At 44.1% G+C, this 12,359-nt stretch overlaps 1 protein-coding gene across 1 annotated transcript; it reads left to right on the top strand.

Moving 5' to 3' along the window:
• Window positions 1–836: 836 nt before the first annotated feature.
• Window positions 837–12,016, top strand: GINS3 (GINS complex subunit 3). The gene is made up of 3 exons (XM_082712397.1): window positions 837–1,788; window positions 8,707–8,940; window positions 10,534–12,016. Exons 1-3 carry the CDS (start codon window positions 1,603–1,605, stop codon window positions 10,762–10,764), a joined length of 651 nt encoding a protein of 216 aa, XP_082568523.1. The 5' UTR covers window positions 837–1,602; the 3' UTR covers window positions 10,765–12,016.
• Window positions 12,017–12,359: the final 343 nt, after the last annotated feature.

Raw genomic sequence — 12,359 nt, 5'->3', positions numbered from 1 at the left:
GGGGAAGCTGTGATAAACAAGAAATCCACTGGAATAAAATGGGAGTTCAAATACAGTGGCTTCTCACTGGCTGAGTAGGGACTGTTTTTCACTGTCTCGGCCTCTGGAGGAAAGCCTTTCTTCCTCTTGCTAAGGTAGTAAAATGGTATCCATGTGCAAGGTTCCTCTCTCCCTGTTGGATTTGCAATAGGTAAAGAGTGGTAGGGCAGGAGAGCTCCCCCTGCTGAATCTCCCGACTCCATTTTATTGAGGTTTCTTTTTAATTTTCACATAACCATGATCCGTTCCCTACCCCTTTCCCCCCAACTAGACAAGGGATTGCACCTGACACAGATACTCATCCAGTCTATAGGGTGGCTGGCAACATACGCCTCTTACGATCTTTTTCAAAAAGACAAACTGGGCCAATCAGATTTCCTCTTTTAAGGATTCAAATTAAGAGCTGCAAAAGGAGGGGTGCCTGGGTGGCTCAGTGGGTTAAGCTGCTGCCTTCGGTTCAGGTCATGATCTCAGGGTCCTGGGATCGAGTCCCACATCAGGCTCTCTGCTCAGCAGGGAGCCTGCTTCCCTTCCTCTCTCTCTCTGCCTGCCTCTCGGCCTACTTGTGATCTCTCTCTCTCTCTCTCTCTCTCTGTCAAATAAATAAATAAATTTAAAAAAAAAAAGAGCTGCAAAAGGAGATTTCTAGTGGGTGGTAAGGTGAACTGGGAGGCTCTGAGGTAAACTCAGGACCTTCGTGAGCCAGACATAGCCCAGTGCTTTCTCCCATCTCCTCCGACTCCATCCCCTACCAAGCCAAAATATTACAAACAGTCCATGACTATCTGGGGCTAGTGCTGGAGGTTTTGTTTTATTTTTTTATTTTTATTTTTGTTTTTTTAATGTTTCTTTGAAGTACGAAAATTAACAGATTCAGTAACAAAACTGTTGTAAATAGGTCTGACTTGATCAGACCTAGGAGAGGCCACAATGATGCCCACTTATAAGCCCCCAAACATGTTGCTAAGTGTTTTTAACTTCATGTAAACATTTAAAGGACCACATAAAATCTAGTACAAATCATCCAGACACTTCAATGGGCATTTCCAGCTCCTTTTTAAAGTTCCCACACAGTGGAGCACCCGGGTACTTCCGTGCGTTCGGCCAGGCTTCTAGGATCAAGCCCCAAATCAGGCTCCCCACTCAGTGGAAAGTCTGCTTCTCCCTCTGCCTACTGTTCCTCCTGCTGTGCTCTCCCTCCTTCTGTCAAATAAATAAAATCTTTCCAAAAAAATAAACAAGTTCCCACACTGAGCTCACACTCTGCAGGGTACAACTCTTCCCCAGCGTAGGTAGGGTCTGCGCCCCGCCCCTGATCACGTAGGACCAAGTCCGCAGGCTGTCGATTGTTTCTGCCTGGGCAGACCCGCCGGGATCGATTGCTCCAGTCTGGCCCGTCCGCAGAGCGGGAAAATTTTCAATCAGCCTGGCGGCCACAGCAAACTTCCACACTCTTCAAGACTTTGACCAGCATCCGCTTTTTCAGGCTTTTACATCTCGGACTCCCGGCACCCCACGAGTGGAAGCGAAAACGTTCAAGTCGCCGCCGCCGCCGCCGCCGCCATGTCTGAGGCTTATTTCCGGGTGGAGTCGGGGGCGCTGGGGCCTGAGGAAAACTTTCTATCCTTGGACGACATCCTGATGTCCCACGAGAAGCTCCCAGTGCGCACAGAGACCCCCATGCCTCGCCTCGGCGCTTTCTTCCTGGAGCGGAGCGGAGGGCCGGAGACTGACCACGCGATCCCTCAGGTAAGCCTGCCCACGCGTGTTCCCCGGGAAAGACCACAGTTCCCGTTGGGCGTGGCCGCCGCACCGAAACCGTGACCCCCGCCTTGGGATTTGTCGTTTTGGCTGGGGGAAGGCGGGTCTTCTGCACAAACCGGCTGTAACCGCCGGTCGCGGCGCGCTGAAGCGCTTTCTTAGCGGTGGCCTCCGGTGTGAAACCGAATGTATCCTAGGTGGTCTGATACCGTTTTTGAAGCTGTCGGAATTGAGCCGTGCCCCCACTCGCCCCGTCTTGTGTCTGAGGCTTAAAGGACCGGCTACTACTGACGACTTCAGAATGGGGGGTTCTGATCATGTTTGTCTTAAAACGACAGCTTTGGGTTCTGTGAGAGGATGTGATACCTGTGGGAACCGCAAATTGCTAGATTGATTCCTGCGCAGCGACGACGGTATCCGCAACCGTCTACCGAGGGCTTTAGTGCCGGCGTGGATGGTGTGGGGGAGGGAATCTTCCCCTCTGTGACTCCTTTAATCCTTCCCTGACCCTATAGTTGGATCTGGTTACACGCCAGGAATCTGAAGCCCAAAAAGGTTGTGTAACTTGCTCAGGGTCCCACTGCCCGTGGTGAGCTTGGGATTGGAGCCCGGAGCTTGTGGGACTTCACAAGCTAGTTCGCCCCAGGAACGGGCTCGAGATGGTTATTTTGTTATTTCCTCTTTAACCTACATTTTGCTTGGAAGGGTGTGTGAGTTTGGCGTGTTTGTTTCCATTTTTATCAAAGTAATCCATATACAAAGGTCAAATGGGGACGACAAAATTTCTAACAAAAATTAGGGGACCCCTGCTTTGCGCCCCCCCCCCCCAGTTTTCCTTGCCAGGTCCACCCGGTCTGTCGACTTTTTAAAGCGTTTCTTCAGGATTTGCCTCTGTGTTTTTAAATAATAATCGTGAGCTTGTTTTTTTGATTTGTAGAAAATTAAGACGTTATTTCTTAGCGTTGCGTTATAGTCAGAAGGATTGTGTTCTCATACACCCTTGTAAACAGATGTGCTGCCCATATGTTATTCATATTGCCTTTGTTTTCCCAAATGGCCTTTTTTGTGTTCCAGGATTCCATCCAGGTCACCCCCGTTCCGTTTAGTATCCCGCATCCTTGGGCTGCTCTTGGCTGTGATAGTTGATCAGATTTTCCTTGTTTTTAATGACCATGACAGTTTTGTGGCGAGCCGGTCAGGTAATTTGTGGAATGTTCCTCAGCTGGGATTTGTCTGATGATTCCCTCATGGTTAGACTGATTTGAGGAGGAAGATCACAGAGGTGAAGTGCTATTTTCATGGCGGCATATCAAGGGCATATAGTGGGGGTGTGGTTTATCACTGATAGGAACCTCCATCACCTGGCTAAGATAGTGTTTGTCAGGATTCTTCACCATAAAGTTACTTTTTCCAGGGCTCCTGGGTGACTCAGCTGCTTAAGCATCCAACTCTTGATTTCAGCTCAGATCCTGAGCTCAGAGTCATGGGATTGAGCCCCGAGTTAGGCTCTGTTCTGGGAGTGGAGCCTGCTTGGGATTCTCTCCCTCTCCCTCTGCCCCTCCCCACCTCTCTCTCTGTCTCACTCTTTCTGTCTCTCTGTCACACACACTCTTTCTCCCTCCCTCTCTCTCTCTCCCCCACCCCCTCCCACCAAAAAAAGTTAACTTTTTTCCACCTTTCCATACTGTTCTCTTTGGGAGGGAGTCATTAAACACAGCCTCACGTAAGGAGTGGGGCATTGTGCTCTACCTCTTTGAGGGCGGTGTCTACATAAATTATTTGGAATTCTTCTGTTTGGGAGATTTGTGTAGGAAGGCTTTTAATGACATATTTAATTTCATTCATAGATACAGGACTATTTAGATTTTCTGTTTCTTCCTGTGTTTTTCTTGGTACATTGTTTTCTCCCCTAGGAATTTGGACAAGTTCATACAGATTTCCAAATGTAGTGGTATAATCTTCAAAATATCCTTTTACTATCTTTCCGACATCTGTAGGGTTATATTGGTGTCTTGGTTTTTATTATTTGGGTTTTTTTTTTTTTAAGATTTTATTTATTTAGGGGCACCTGGGTGGCTCAGTGGGTTAAGCCCCTGCCTTCAACTTAGGTCATGATCTCAGGGTCCTGGGATCAAGTCTCACATGGGACTCAGTGCTCAGCAGGGAGCCTGCTTCCCTCTCTCTCCCTTCCTCTCTGCTTACTTGTGATCTCTATCCATCAAATAAGTAAATAAAATCTTTTAAAACAAACAAACAAAAGATTTTATTTATTTATTTGACAGAGAGAGATAGCGATATGAGAGGGAACACAAGCAGGGGGTGTGGGAGAGGGAGAAGCAGGCTTCCTGCTGAGCAGGGAGCTGATGCAGGGCTCAATCCCAGTGTCTCAGGACCCTGGGATCATGACCTGAGCTGAAGGCAGATGCTTAATGACTGAGCCACACAGGTGCCCCAGTTTTTATTTTTGATATGGAGAAATTATGCTCCTTTTTTTAGTCTTCCTAGGAGTTTATCAATTGCATTAGTCTTTTATTTTCTTCAAAATTTTATTTAAATTCTTGTTAGTTAACATACAGTGCAATATTAGTTTCAGGAGTAGAATTAAGAGATTAAGAGTAGAATTAAGTGATTATACAATACCCAGTGTCATCAGAATGCCTCCTTAATGCCTATCACCCCTCTAGCCCATCCCCCACCTCCCTCCATCAACCCTGTTTATTCTCTACTGTTGAATCTCCTATGGTTTGTTACCTTCTCTCTCTCTTTCTCTTCCTCATTCTCCCTCCTCTCATGTGTTCATCTGTTTTATTAGTCTTTTAAAAGAACTAACTTATAACTCTCTCAGTTTTCTTCTTTGTACCCTTGTTTTTAGGTTATTAAGTTCTTAATTAGTTCTTTACTGCTACTTTCTTTGGATTTAATTTTCTTTTTCTTTTTTTTTTTTAAGATTTTATTTATTTATTTGACAGACAGAGATTACAAGTAGGCAGAGAGGCGGTCAGAGAGAGGAGGAAGCAGGCTCCCTGCTGAGCAGAGAGCCGGATGTGGGGCTCGATGTGGGCCTCGATCCCAGGACTCTGGGATCATGACCTGAGCTGAAGGCAGAGGCTTTAACCCACTGAACCACCCAGGCGCCCCTGGATTTAATTTTCTATTGTTTCCTACCCGCCACAACCCTGCCCATGCATTTTGAGATGGGTCTCCCCAGGTGATTGATTTTTCAGCTTTCCTTTATGCATTTTTTAGCTCTGCATTTCCTCGGAGCTGAGCTTTAATTGCATTCCACAAATTTTGATTTGTTGTATTTTATTTTCATATCAGTGAGTTCAAAATAATTTCTAATTTCCATTGTGATTTCTTCATTGACTCATAGTTATTTAGAAGACCAGTGCTTAATTCCAAACATGTTGGGATTTTGCTTTTCATCTTTTCTGTTTTTGATTTCTAGTTTAATTCATTACACTGTGGCTAGAGAATGTAGTCTGAAAGATTTCAGTCTTTTGAAAGAAAGCTTGCTTTATACTGCAGCATAAAATCCACTTAAACATTCTATATGCACTTGAATAGATATATATTATGAAGTCATGATGTGTGATAAATAATGTAAGTGAGGTCAAGTTTGCTATTTTGTTGAGAACTTCTCAATTCTTATTGGGGTTTTTGGCTATTACTTATCTAAAGAGATATGCCAAAGTCTCCCACTATAATTATGAATTTGTCTATTTCTCCTTTAACTTCTGTCAGTTTAGCAGATGCCTATCTTTTTCTTGTGGATATGATGACCCTTTTATCATTGTATCTCTAGTCTCCTTTCTTTTTATTACTATCTACATGACATTTTTTTTTATCAAATTTTCTGTGTCTTTTTACTTAAGATATATCTCTTTTGGGGCGCCCAGATGGCTCAGTGGGTTAAAGCCTCTGCCTTCCGCTCAGGTCATGATCTCGTCTCAGGGTCCTGGGATCAAGCCCCGCATCGGGCTCTCTGCTCCACGGGGAGCTTGCTTTCCCCTCTCTCTCTCTGCCTGCCTCTCTGCCTACTTGTGATCTCTCTCTCTCTGTCAAATAAATAAATAAAATCTAAAAAAAAAAAGGTACATCTCTTTTAAGCAGCATATAGTGGGGTTTTGTTTTTATTTGGTTAGACAATTTTCCAACTGGTGTATTTAACTTGTTTACATTTAATTTAATTACTGATATATTTGTGTTTATTTTTGCCTTCCTACTATTAACTGTCTGTCCTGTATTTCCATATTTATTTCTGGGATCATTTGCATTCCTCAAGATTTACTTCTGTTGATAAATTCTTCATTTCTGTCTGTAAATTCTTCATTTCATTCTGTCCGTGGTTTGATGATTCACTAAGAGAACACAAAGGACTCAGTATACAGTCATTCTTGTGTTTACATTTTAATACAATAAAAGGATATAGAGTAAAACCAGCAAAAGGGAAAGGGTGTGGAGAATGAAGTTGGCAGAAAGCCGGATACAAGCTTTCAAGTCCCAGTGGAGTCACAAAGGATGCACTGAATTTCTCCAGTAATGCATTGTGACATGTGTGAAATATTTGTGTACCAGGAAAGCTCATTAGAGACTCAGTACCCAAGGTCTAGAGGGCTAGTTACACAGGCACTCTACCTAACATATACAAAGATTCCAGGCTCCCAGAAGGAAAGCAGGTATTCAGCATAAACCACATTGTGCAAACTAAGCACAGTGAAGCACATGTATCCATTCTGAGAATAGTGGGAACCTTCCTGAAACCCAGATTCAAGGACACCCACCAAGGACCAACCTTGCAAGCAGGCCTTTCTAAGGAGGGCAGTCTGAGGCTTGCTTTGTTAACTTTCTGCACACTTCCTGTGTGAAAATACCTTTGTTTTCCTATTATTTTTTAAAGGATATTTTCACCGGGTATAGAATTTTAGACTTGCCGTTATTTCAGGCCTTTTTAAAAGATGTCATTCCAGAGGCACCTGCTTGACTATTTCAGTTAAATTTCAGCCTTTGGTTCAGTTGATGATCATGGAGCCCTACATCAGGCTCCCTTCTCAGTGGGGAGCCTGCTTTTCCCTCTGGCCCTACCCCTTCTTGTATGGTCTCTCTCAAATAAATAAAATCTTTTAAAAAAATAAATAAAAATAAAAGACATCATTCCATTTTCATTGTTTTGTGTTTTCCTTCATTTCCGTTGAGAGTTGGCTTTGACTCTTCTAGCTCATTTGTAAAAGATGTATTCTTACCCCCACCAGCAATGTCTTCTAAGATTTTCTCTAGGTCTTCGTTTTACAGCAATTTGAGTAAGATGTGCCAAGTTGTGGTTTTATTAGTATTCTACTTCGGGGGCACCTGGGTGGCTCAGTGGGTTAAGCCTCTGCCTTCAGCTCAGGTCATGATCTCAGGGTCCTGGGATCAAGCCCCACATTGGGCTCTCTGCTCAGCAGGGAGCCTGCTGCTCCCTCTCTCTCTCTGCCTGCCTCTCTGCCTACTTGTGATACATGTCTGTCAAATAAATAAATAAAATCTTTAAAAATTTATCCTGCTTCGTAATGTTCCTAGAATCTGTGATTTGATATCTCTCTTAAATTTTGGAAATTCCATGACTATTTTCTTCTCAGATACTTCCTTTGCTTCAATCTATTCCTCTTCTCTTTCTGGGCTTCAAATTACATGTAGGTTAGACTTACTTCCTTTCTACCATGTTCTACATCTCTCATGCTGTTTCTTGTATTTTCTTTCTATGCTTCAGTTGGATATTTTCTATTCACCCTTTTTTAAATTCATGACCCTCTATCTGTGTCAAATCTGGAAGGCCAGTCAAATGTAACTTAATCTATTGAGTTGGTTTTGTTTTTTTTTTTTTTTAAGTGGGGAGGGGGAAAGGGAAAATCCCAGTAGGGGGCTCAGTCTCGGGACCCTGAGATCATGACCTGAGCTGAAATCAAGAATCGGATGCTTACCCGACCGAGTCATCCAGGCGCTCCCCCCTGTTGAGTTCAATTCTTGCATTTTTCAGATCTGGAATTTCTATTTGATTTTTTTAAATTTGTTTTAAAGCCATTGCCTAATTACTCTTGATATTTGGTACAGAAATTGGACTTCATTCTCTCCCTGTCCTTTTCTTCTCAAATCTTGATCCCTTACGTTCTGGCTTCTTTGGAAGCCTTGAACTCAGCATTTGTCTCACCGGCCCTGGGAGGTTGGCAAAAAGCTCTGCTCATACACACTGCAAAGCCTCTCCCACCTTTTGTAGCAGTTCTCCTCCATGAGAGTTCTATGCTATTGTACCTCCTTCGACTTAGTTAGGTTTGACTTTTATATTTTGGATATTTATCTCAATTCCTGGTCTGTTGTGGCCCCTTCACCATATTTTCCAATTCTGTTAAGGCTTTAAAAATATAGATTTATCTTTTCTGTCATCTCTGAAACTATGAAGTGGGATACAGAGGGCCTGTGGTCTGAGATCAGGCTGATACTGTTTTTCCATCTAGCCCTTGGCACCCAGGGTGTGCTTCTTAGCACATAGCAGCCCCCAGCCCCCAGTCAGTGTATATGAGGAACAGATATGGAATATTCAGAGAAAGCAGAAATGTTTATTATATTTCTGAAGTGTCTGCAATTGGGAGTTTTTATTTCTGAGTTAGAAAACTTTCCCTTAATACCATGGTTTTGTTCTGTACTTTGCTTTCGTTGAATAAATCCATTTCTTGCCGTTCCATCATGACATTGAACTTGAGCACCTGCGGTTCAGTTTTTCAGGTCACAACCAGACTTATGCACATGGTAGCCCTGCCACCAAAGAGAACAGCCAACACTGATATTTGCCAATGGTGTGTGTATTTCTTTTCTAGCACGCATGCTTACTATGTGACTTGTTGTTAAAATCTGTGTTCTTGTCTGATGCAGGGCTCAAAGCTTGAACTCCCCTTGTGGCTGGCAAAGGGACTTTTTGACAACAAGCGGCGGATCATTTCCGTGGAACTTCCCAAGATCTACCAACAAGGTTGGAGGACAGTGTTCAGTGCCGACGCCAATGTGGTGGACCTCCACAAGCTGGGGCCACATTTCTATGGGTTTGGCTCCCAGCTCCTGCATTTCGACAGTCCCGAGAATGCAGATATTTCCCAGTCTCTCCTGCAGGCAAGTGATTGATGTGAAAACCTAAGGCACTGCACGGGTCCTGGGAGCTGGCGTGGTCACCAGCAGACTTCACTGAACCTCGGGGAAGTGTATTATTTACATGGTTCGTTTGTTATTCCATGTCAGCCGACAGACTATGTTTGCCAATTATATACCTACTTCAAAATGATTGGTCTGCAGCTTTTCATATTTGCTTGTTAAGACTTGGGACCAACAGAAAGTCCTGGAAAAAAGAAAGGGATGATGGTTGACCAACAAGGGACAGGCTCCCAAATGTACCAGCCCAGCCCTGGGACTGGCCAGAGGGCGCCTGTCAGGAATGTACCTGTTACTTGTTCCCTTCCCTTGCTCTGGGGCTGAGATGTGGCTCTGCATCTGCACTGTGTCCTCACGGTGATCTGGTCAAGCTGCTCGTTCTCTCTAGGCTTCTCAATTTTTCGCCTGTTAAGTGGAGATACAATAATGCCAAAATTACCACATCACAGTGACATTATATTGTGCAATTTAATAAATGGTACCTATTATTGTTGTGTTCCATGGACAAGACAGTGTTATGCACATAGTACCATCCTTTAGGTATGATCTTATTTTAACTTTTTATTCTGCTAATATTAGAAGAAACCTCCTTTGCTACCTCTTGTTTTACTCCTTCATTTCTAGCTTTATAAGAACTGGTGGCTAAAGACACATTTCTGCCCGGTGTTGGGCTAATGTGTCCTTGTGCAATTTTTAATGTGGATAGTAAAGAAACATTTCATTGCTCTCTATTCAGATAAAGAAGCCAATACACAGACTGTAGACCATTGGAGCTTAGGAAACTCTTGTGAGCAGGAAGCTAAAAGTGAGGAAAACTCATTTGTCTTACAGTGTCTCCAGGACATGTTCTTGAACTGGAACACTGCCTTTGGCTAGTGATTTCTTTGTTTTCTTTTCCCATCATTGCTTTGAAGTCCTGTAAAGTTGCTGACTTATAAGGTGACATCGCCACAAGGCCGTGGAAGAAACTGAAGCCAGGGCTCCTGGCTTGGTCTCGGAGCCCTAGGGTGGAGCGACACTCCTAGATCACACGTGTCTCTGTCCTGCTCTCAGACTGAAAAAAGTAGAAAATGCGTTCAGTTAGATCAGGAATCTTCTTTGGTTAAAACCTGTCTGCACGTGTCACTGTGCATTATTATGGCCTTTGTCCCTGAAAACATAACAGGTAATGCTTTTTGAGGAGCTTCTTCTTGCCAGTCATTTGTGAGATGCTTTACAGGTGTTCCTTCACTGGTTTTCGTAACAACCCATTGGATCTTCCTAATAGTCTGTTTTGCAGACGGGGAAATTGAGATGTGGCAACGTGATACAACTTGAGTGGTAGTGGCCTCAGACCTCCTTCCGACTGAGTCCAAACTTTCCCTTCTTGACATTTACTGTTCAGGGATGGGCCACCTGGCAGCTTCCGTCAGTGGACCGCGTGACTCTTGATCTCAGGGTTGTGAGATCAAGCCCTTCTTGAAAAGGGTGAAGAGATTACTTAGAAATAAAATCTTTAAAACAAAAATGTATAAGGGTAAAAATGGATCTGATTTCTCTCATTCGCTTCTCCTTCAGACATTCATCGGACGTTTTCGCCGCATCATGGACTCCTCCCAGAACGCTTACAATGAAGACACTTCAGCACTGGTAGCCAGGCTGGACGAGATGGAGAGGGGCTTATTTCAAACAGGACAGAAAGGACTGAATGACTTCCAGTGTTGGGAGAAGGGGCAGGCTTCTCAGATCACAGCCTCCAGCCTCGTTCAGAACTATAAGAAGAGAAAACTGACTGACATGGACAACTGAAGGCCAGAAGAACACAGAAATGCTCCTGGTGGAGGGAACCACCCTGTGTGTCCTTGATAGGAGCCTTGCTGACCTATAGGACGAGAACCGTGTCCTATGTCATGGCTTATTTCCTGCAGCAGTCCGTGTGGGAAAGGATGTGCTGTAGGAGGTCCTTGACCTATGAGGTATATGAGACTATCCCAACCTGCTGACCCACAGCCCAGGCCTACTTAACCCATGAACCCCCAGCTGGAGAGAAACCAAAGTCCCTTATAAAGAAGGATGGTTAATACATGCATCGTGGTATAGTTGGAACTGGGAACCCTTGTGCCTGGGAATGTAATAGTCTCCAATGTCCAGTTTCACTAGCTCCAAAGGATAGGTACAAATGGGCCGTCTTCGCCTGCTCACAAATGTTCACGTGAGCGTAACTGCTCCATCTTCCTCATGGGTGCTCAGAGGACAGCAGGCAGCCCTAGGATGTCGGCCTTACTTGTGTCTCCTGCCTATGGGGAGTTACCCCGAGCCAAGAATAAAGAAGAAAAAGGAACAGGCAGATGAATGGTGGGGCTTTTACTGAAGGGGCTTTTACACATTGCCTTCCTCCTCTGTAGCCAGGGCTTTGGGGTCTAGGTACACAAACCTCTGCAGGCAGCCTGGAGGGGAAATGGTTAACCTGAGCCTGGCTTTTGTCTTGAGATCTTCAGAGCCCCCAGCACAGCAGTTCCTTCCCTCCCTAGAGCAGCTGTCAGGGAGTCATTTGGAATCGCAAAGTAATTATTAAAGGGTGTGTACCAGCTTTTCTTACATTGAAAACCAGACTTTAGGTTGACTGGTTAGGAAGGGCCCCATTTGAGAAGCTTCACGGGGCAAATGTAAGTAGGCGGGAGATCTTAACGATGTTTTCCCCCTTCAGTAAATTCGGCAGCATCATTACTTAGAGGATTCCTGACCATTTACCGAGGACCTGTTTCAGCAAGCACAGAGCTCTTCCCCGGAGATCAAGGCGGAAACCTTGGCCTGAGTAAGAAGCTTTGTTCCCTGCAGGCCACCCCATTTGAAGGATAGTTGTCTCTGCGCCGACTTCCCATGAGTGACAACTGTCTTTGTCATTAGAAATTATAGAGGGATTTGGGGATCCAAATTGTGCAGATGTCTCCCTGCAAACTTAGAATGCCAGAACGGCTTTTTAAATGCATGTTTCAAGATGGAAACAGTGTTTTTATAATTTGATTTTGGTGCTAAATAAATGATCCATTTTGCACATGAATACATTCTGTACAAGTACTATTTCTGTAACTCGAGTACTACAGATGATCAGACAAAGCGATCAGAGAATTTTGTCTTTGATCGTATTTGACAATAATGCCCAACTAAATCCTTGCCTCCGTGGCTGCTCTTTTGTTTGCACCAGACTCATGAATTTGAGGGATGTTCTCTGTAGCAATGATTTGTGTCCCAGAAAGGTGGGCCTTTCTTTGCTAGCACGGTGTTTGCATAGAGCCAGGACCCAGAGACAAGGCATAGTCAGAGGAAGAAAGTATATTGTGTCATTTTTGGATTCACTGTTTTCACAGATAGCTTTGTATTTAAAGTCTGTCCATTTTTTTTCT

This window comes from Mustela nivalis (genome assembly GCF_964662115.1).
Source record: "Mustela nivalis genome assembly, chromosome: 18".
NCBI classification, from domain to species: domain Eukaryota; kingdom Metazoa; phylum Chordata; class Mammalia; order Carnivora; family Mustelidae; genus Mustela; species Mustela nivalis.
Note: the sequence above shows the minus strand (reverse complement) of the source record. Positions and strands in the feature narration are given on the sequence as shown.

Coding starts and splice junctions, on each gene's coding strand:
- GINS3 (XM_082712397.1), top strand. CDS start 1,603: ATGTCTGAGGCTTATTTCCGGGTGGAGTCGGGGGCGCTGGGGCCTGAG. Junction 1,789..8,706: donor CTGACCACGCGATCCCTCAG/GTAAGCCTGCCC, acceptor TGTCTGATGCAG/GGCTCAAAGCTTGAACTCCC. Junction 8,941..10,533: donor TTTCCCAGTCTCTCCTGCAG/GCAAGTGATTGA, acceptor CTTCTCCTTCAG/ACATTCATCGGACGTTTTCG.